This window comes from Phyllostomus hastatus, unplaced genomic scaffold (genome assembly GCF_019186645.2).
Source record: "Phyllostomus hastatus isolate PE091 unplaced genomic scaffold, TTU_PhHast_1.1 phas_contig_2396, whole genome shotgun sequence".
NCBI classification, from domain to species: Eukaryota; Metazoa; Chordata; class Mammalia; order Chiroptera; family Phyllostomidae; genus Phyllostomus; species Phyllostomus hastatus.
The window spans coordinates 19,158-26,090 of NW_025333789.1; the positions used below are offsets into that span (position 1 = coordinate 19,158).

General features: G+C 48.7%; 1 protein-coding gene across 3 annotated transcripts; it reads right to left on the minus strand.

The window, feature by feature from the left end:
• Positions 1–1,291: 1,291 nt before the first annotated feature.
• Positions 1,292–6,734, minus strand: LOC123817931 (GTPase IMAP family member 7-like). Of its 3 annotated transcripts, XR_006785559.1 has the most exons (3): positions 6,635–6,727; positions 4,459–4,653; positions 2,748–2,879 (listed from the first exon to the last, which is right to left on the minus strand). XR_006785559.1 is itself a non-coding variant. In XM_045837711.1 (2 exons), exons 1-2 carry the CDS (start codon positions 4,073–4,075, stop codon positions 2,185–2,187), a joined length of 873 nt encoding a protein of 290 aa, XP_045693667.1. In that variant the 5' UTR covers positions 4,076–4,232; the 3' UTR covers positions 1,292–2,184. The 3 variants fall into 3 exon arrangements, 1 of the variants encoding a protein (XP_045693667.1); XM_045837711.1 differs by lacking the exons at positions 4,459–4,653; positions 6,635–6,727 and adding an exon at positions 3,898–4,232 and having other exon boundaries at positions 1,292–2,879; XR_006785560.1 differs by lacking the exon at positions 4,459–4,653 and having other exon boundaries at positions 2,743–2,879; positions 6,635–6,734.
• Positions 6,735–6,933: the final 199 nt, after the last annotated feature.

Sequence of the window (6,933 nt, forward strand, 5' to 3'; positions counted from 1 at the left end):
AAGAGAACTGACTGTGGATATGGCTCAGACGGATCAGGTCCTCTAATGAAGTACTTGCGGGAGAGTCAAGTGCAGGGGTTTCCTACAGGTGGTGGACACTGGGTATGCAAGTGACAAGGGACACTGCTGGTAACAGTGAAGAAATGACACCCTAACCCTAAGGGGGTGAAAGAGAGTTGGAACCCAGAAGGGCAGGTGGTAGAAGAGGTGTGACCTTTGTCTTAGTCTTGCAGCAGGTCAGAGATGACCTTCCAGGGAGGGAGGCAGGATAGGAGATACCCCGGCCTCACATTTCTACCCTGAGGAGGCCTCCTGCTCGGACTTCCCACTGGCAGGAGCCCAGCAAGACTCAGAGAGCCAGGGATCCCATCGACGTGGACAGACAGGACAGGGGCCTCAGGTCGGGGCCCCTCTCACTCAGCGCTGTTCTCACCACATGTTCACAGCAGTGCGGTGTCTGCAGACCAGCTGTAAGCAGGACACACTTGGCAGGAGCGCCCCCAGGTAAGTGCAGCCAACTGCAAAGAGGAGGCCGATGTGGCACTGACCAGTGAGCACACATGAGCACTGGCTCCGCCTCCATCCCAAAGAGTGACCTTAGGATGTGAAATCCCCGTCTCCTTCGTGGGCTGCAAATAAATCATTCTACCTTGTGACAACCATGTCTCATTTCCTTTTATTTTACTTATTTATTTTTAGAGAGAGGGGAATGGAGGGAGGAAGAGGAGGAGAGAAACATCAGTGTGAGAGAAGCACTTCAATCAGTTGCCTCTCATACACAACCCCACCAGGGAAGGAAACCACAACCCAGTCCTGTGCCCTGGCCACGAATCAAACTTGGGAAATGACGACCACCCAGCTGAGCCACATGTGTGAGGGCCACAGAGTCTTGTCCTTGGACAGAACACCCTGAGTGGCACAAACCCTGAGATCAGTAACCATGTGGCCCTCGTAGGTCCGCCTCCTGGGGCACAGAGCTGGGTTGAGGGGGACAGAGTGTGGATCTGCAGAGAGAAAGGAGAAGAATTGGCACAGAGTGTATTTTAAAGTTTTAGTCAGGGACATTTCATGTTAGGATGGTCCCTTAAAGAGAAAAGAGAAAAAAACAATATGAGGATTTTTAGCACCTGTCAGACCTCCGTGGACCACAGAACCATCTTCCTGGAGAGGCCTGCTCTTCACTGCCCTCGGGCTAGTAGACTTGGATGGAGAAAAGGAGCACCACCAGAGGGGCTGACACATGGCACGCACAGGCTTTTATTGGATTTTCCTAAATTCTGTTTTTTAACTCTACACAGTGTGTTCTGGCCTGACTGTGCCCATTCAGTCACTCCTTACCTGCGTTGGCACTCTGGGGGTGGGGGAACGAGCTGGGAGGATGCTCTGGGGAGCTGTCGCTGCACAACAGACCAGCCCAAAGCTTAGTGGTTTGAAACAGCATCATTTATTTTTCTCATGAATCTACTCATGAAAAACCCAGTTTTCTCATGAAACTGGGCGGGACGTGGTAGGGATGGCCCAGCTTTGCTCTCTGCAGCTTCCCTTGAGGCGGCTCTGCTGGCAGCTGGAGAGCCCACCGCCCTGTGCCCACACTTGCACAGCTGGCAGGTGGTCTCACTGGCAGATGGAAGAGCAGGCAGGGGACGGGGCCAGGATTCCATTCCTCTTCCTGGGGCCTCTCAATGGGCAACATGGGCTTCTCACAGCACGGGAGCCATGTTCCAAGTGCGCCTACCGCAGAGAGCAAGGTGACACTGTCCCTGTCTAACTTCAGAAATCAGACCAGCCACTACTCATCAAAGCAGTCACAGAGTCCATGGAATTTCAAGGAGGGGGTAGAGTCCTCATAACCCAACAGAAGGAGCAACAGCTCAGAGTACAAGAAAAACAGGTGGGACAGAAAAAATCGCTACAGCCATCTTTGGAACATACTTTCTGCCATGCTGACGAATATTAGTCAATTTAGAAGAAAAAAATAAAATTTGCATGATTTCCACAACCTATGCCATATATTTGAAAGCACACTCCAAAGGTCATTGAAAACATCTGCAAATATGTTTCTTTTGGCTTCTGTGTCTGTATTTTCAACTTATCATATTTTTCCTTTAGGGATTTTACTTTTTCCCCATATGTTGTTTTCACATTTTTTGCTAAGCATACGCTCTTCTACCAGTTTTTTCCTTTCTAAAGGATAACACAGTCTTCCTTTTCCGGAAGTTCCTCCTTGTAGATGACATCCAAAGAGTAAGCCCCTCCGTTCTCCTGCACCATTATGTCGATCAGCTCCACCAGCTCCTGCACTTGGGATTCCTTCTCAGCCTCATCTGCCGTTCTGTTGTTGAAGGCACAGCAGCGTAACCCACACTCCTTGATGATGGCTTTCAGGCGCTTGTCTGTCCTTGCTATAAAGTAACTCAGCATCTGACCACACAAGTCCTCTTTTCGAGTGAACAAGACGATCATGTGTTTCATGACGTGCTCCCCAAAGATGTCCTTGATCAATTCAACTGTATTCTGCTCCTCCTGCGTGAAGCGGCCCAGCTGTACAACCAGGATGATGGCGTGAGGCCGGGGGCTGCTGTACGAGAGATACCTCCTGATTTCCTCACAGGTGGTCCTCGATGTCTCCTTGGTGTTCAAGAGCCCTGGGGTGTCCACAACAACAAGCTTCCTCCCCTTCCAGTCCCGAGATGCTTTCTGACAGCTCTTGTTAACAGGCTTACGACCAATTCTACAATCCAATGCTCTTTTCCCAAGAATGGTGTTTGCTGTCGCACTTTTCCCAGTTCCTGTTTTTCCCAGCAGAATGATCCGCAGTGTTGTCCTGGGGGTCGTCCATGCTGGTTCAAGAGAATCTGGGTGCAGGTTCCTGCAAGACCCTGAGGAAGGGAAGGAGACAGGGAGGGGTCAGCTTAGGCAAGTGAGGACCCTTCCAACCCTCTCTTCCTCCCTGAAATTTGCACTAGACAGTAATTCATACTCATCCCAGTAAAAACAGAGAGATGGCACAGGTCAACTACTGGGGAAGAAACAACAGTTTTCCCACAGAAGAGCACCATGGCCAGGCCCGTCCCAGGGGAGCACACCTACACCTCACAGCTCTGCTCTCTCAGTGCTCCCTGAGCTGTTCCTGATCACACACAAAAGAAGGGAAAGTTTCAGTTCTTTCTGCAAATAAAATATAATATTGGTCCCAAAGGCTAACCAAGATTTCACCAATCAATAAAGCTACAGGTGTGTCTCATTTGGAAGCAGTAATACAAAAATACTTACTAAATTATTAAACTTAAAGAAAAGTATACACCATGATTAAGTGGGATTTATTTCAGAAATACTAGGATGGTTCATATGAAAACTTGGTTGTTACAACACAACCCATTAATAGCTGAAGAAGAAAACTACCCAGACGCAGAAAAGACATTTGATCCAATTTCAGTTATCCTCCAGGTTTACATGGAAAATCGAATCCATGGAAATACTAGAAACAACGTGGACAGGTTCTTTGTAACCTGGGGGTAGAGGAAATATGTCTAAGACTTGCCACAGACTAAGAAAAAGGACTAATAAGTTTGATTGCATACAAATCTCACAGATGATGTGAGACAAGAAACACCAGAGACAAATTAAAGCAAAAATGTCAAACTAGGGAAAAAACAGTTTCCAACTTATATCAAAGGGGGTGAAATTTCCTATTACACAAAGAACATTGAAAACCACAGAAACAAAAATTCAACAACTTGATGGAAAATGGATCAAAAGATGGAAATCAATATTCTGAGAAAAAGAAATTTAAATGTGCCTTGAATATATCCAGACATTAACATACATTCATTATAAAGAAAAATAAATCAAAACACAAAATATAAAATATCTAAATGAAGTAATTTAAAATCACACCTCTGTTTCTGAGGTGAGAAGCTGTTTGTCCCCTCCAGGTCTGGCAGAACTGCAGACTGTGCTGAGAGTCAGCTGGAGGGGGTGGGGGCCGCAGGTCCTCCCCTGCACGGCTGGGGAGCAGGGAAACACAGTCCAACCCCGCGGAGGAGAAGCCAGCAATACTGTGCAAAGTCCACATGCATCTTCCCTGTGATTATCAATCCCAAGTTTCAGCTTTCATCCATAAACTACGCTGACAAAAATTGCAGAAGAATCATAATGAGGATCTTGACTGCATCATTATTTGTAACAGCACAAGAACAAGAAGTTATCAAAAGGACAGCAGTAGACAACGGGTTGAATAAACTAAGGCGTATTCACACTGAGAAGGACTAACCAGCTGTGCAAAGAACTGAGAAGTGCCTCTCTACCCAAGTGTGGAAAATGGTCTTCAGAGGCCATTTCCCACCAAAGGTCAGGGCTCTGAGGAGAAAGCACCAATTCCAGGGCCAGGCTGGACACCTGTGTGGGGGGCCCACATGCCCTCGTCAGCCAGAGAGCCCGGGTGTGCTCACCACTCACTAGCATCTCATCACAGGGACTGAGGGCCAGTTCAGGAGAATCCAACTGGACCCAGATGGGACAACTTGAACACCAATAATAATTCCAGCGAAATGAAATGCATCAAGTATGTTGAAATCCATGGGGTCATAGCAATGCCTTCTTCAAAGTGGCCCATTGCTCCCTCGGGCATCTGCTGGAAAGCATCTCCCTGCTCTGCACATGGACACACAAAGGGGAAGAGTCAGGCATTCATCTATGTCTCTCACACACCTGCTCCTCGTGGAGATGAGAGAGAGCTTGAGGGGAGCAGTCTTTTCACAGGATTATTCCACCCAACACAGGAGGAAGGGATGACAGCATTTGAGTGTCATCAGTTGTGACCCTTAATGAGACTAAGGCCGCCATTAGTGTCAGTTAATGTCACAGACAACCAGCTGTCATGTGCCTTCTGATGGGAGTTTACTGGTGCACCTATGAAGCATTTTCCCCCAAAATCAGACCAACTAGAATCTGATCACACTTCCCCTTAGCACTAAATTCACACGGACGTTGGAACGGGAGGAGCAGGAGAGCTGACACCTTTGATGGAACCGACAGAACACACACAGCCCGATTCTGCTGGACAGGAGACCCCCCTTTCTTACCCAGAGAAATCTCCCAGAAAGCAACAGAGAATGTGGGAACTGATATATTAATTTAAACTTAAGACACATCAAATAATTACAATTTATGGATCTTATTTGAATCCAACTCAAACAATTTTTAAAATTATGAGACAATCAGGAAAATCCAATTGTAACTGGTATTTTTTATTCTATTTGCTTTTTGAAGTCTGAGGATGACAGTATTTCTCAATGGTTTCAAAACCTGTGGGGCCGGGGGGAGTAGCGAGTCTATGGATGAAACCAGATCGGCATCACCTGGTGATTGGTGAAGCTTGCTCTAGGTCTGTGGAAGTTCCTGGTATGACTGCCTTTACCTTTGAATCACTTAAAATATTTCCACAGTAAAAAAATTTACCCTGGGTGTAGCATAACCACTCCTGAATACTATACACCCAGCACCCTGATAAATTATTTCACATTATCTCATTTACTCCCCAAAACTGGCCCGCAAGGAAGCTCACTTTAGTATTCTAACCTCTTTTTCAGCCTCACCTGAGGACACATTTACTGATTTTAGAAAGGAAAAAAGGGAGCGAGAGAGAGGGAGGCATCGATGTGAATGGGAAACATGGATGGATGGGCTGCCTCCTTTCGCACCCCAACCAGGGATGCGCCCTGACCGGGTATCGAACCCACAGACTTTGGGTGTGGGGCACAACACAGCAAACAACTGAGCCACCTGGTCAGGGCTTCATTCTAACTTACACAATAAGGACATGATGTGGCTCAACTATGCTGAGACACTCGCCCAAGGTCATGGTGCTCACAGGTACTGAGCAGAGCAGGGGCCCAGTTGGAGTCTGTGTGACCACAGCTTTCCCCTGACCACAAGCCACAGCAGCCTCTGCCCTGCTCCTTCTTGGGCTGCAGACTCTAAAACCCCACAGGTCAGAGCTCGATGGGGAGCAGGCGGGAACGGGTGCCCCCACTCTCCCAGAACTGAAAACTGTGGGGACGCTGGCTGTGGGTGGGAACAGGGGATATCTCTGGGCTGCTTCTGCACAAGAGCCCTTAGCACCCTTCTCACCTCTCCCCAACCTCACCTCCTCACCATACATGTCACACAGTGGGGCCCCCCTTCCCTCTGCTGAGTGACTGACCCTGAGTCCTAGATTCCTCTGCTACCTTGGACCTAGCCTACCCCTGCAGGGTTACCACAGGACCTGAGATCGTGGCAGTGAACAGAGGCACTTGGATGGCCTGGTTTCTACATGGCTGACAGCCCTGAACACCTGCCCTAGGGACACCAGTTTCCCATCAAGTGACGAGGAAGGCTCAGCAGTAGCATCAGTGTTCACCACACCAGCAAACGCAGGAAGATACCCGTGTCAACACACGTGTCCTGTCAGTATGAGACCCATGACATTGTGCCAATTACCCAGCTCCTCACTCCCCTCCCCACCCCCTAACCACTACCCTGTGACAGTACCCACCTGCACTGTGGGGCTGGCACAGTCCCTGCTCCCTCCTCGGACAACAGCCACCCCCTGCCCACGCCCTGGCCCCACTGCCCTCGAAGGCAGGCTCACCTTCTGTTCAACCTGCTGACCAGTTCCCGGGTTTTCCCCGACGAAGCACTTTCAGCTGCTGCTTCTGCTTTAACTATAAGGACACAGTGTTCACCCCTCCCACCCCCAGCCACTGAGCCAGGAAGCTGAGATTGGGTGGAGCCAGGGGAGGAACTGTTTGCCTTTAAAGAGACAGAAACTGTGTCCCTTTAGTTGGTGGGGTTTCAGTTTTCCCAAGTTCAAACCTTGGGCTCCATGTGACCGCTCCCCCCGAACATAGCTCCAAAGCTACATTCAGTATTTGGGTGACAGTGGTGGAT

Bases quoted from the DNA above. Each gene is read 5' to 3' on its own strand.
- LOC123817931 (XM_045837711.1), bottom strand. From the start codon at position 4,075: ATGTGGACTTTGCACAGTATTGCTGGCTTCTCCTCCGCGGGGTTGGAC. The intron at 2,880-3,897 runs GTGTGATTTTAA...TCCCTTCCTCAG, and splicing joins TTCTCACCTCAGAAACAGAG to GGTCTTGCAGGAACCTGCAC.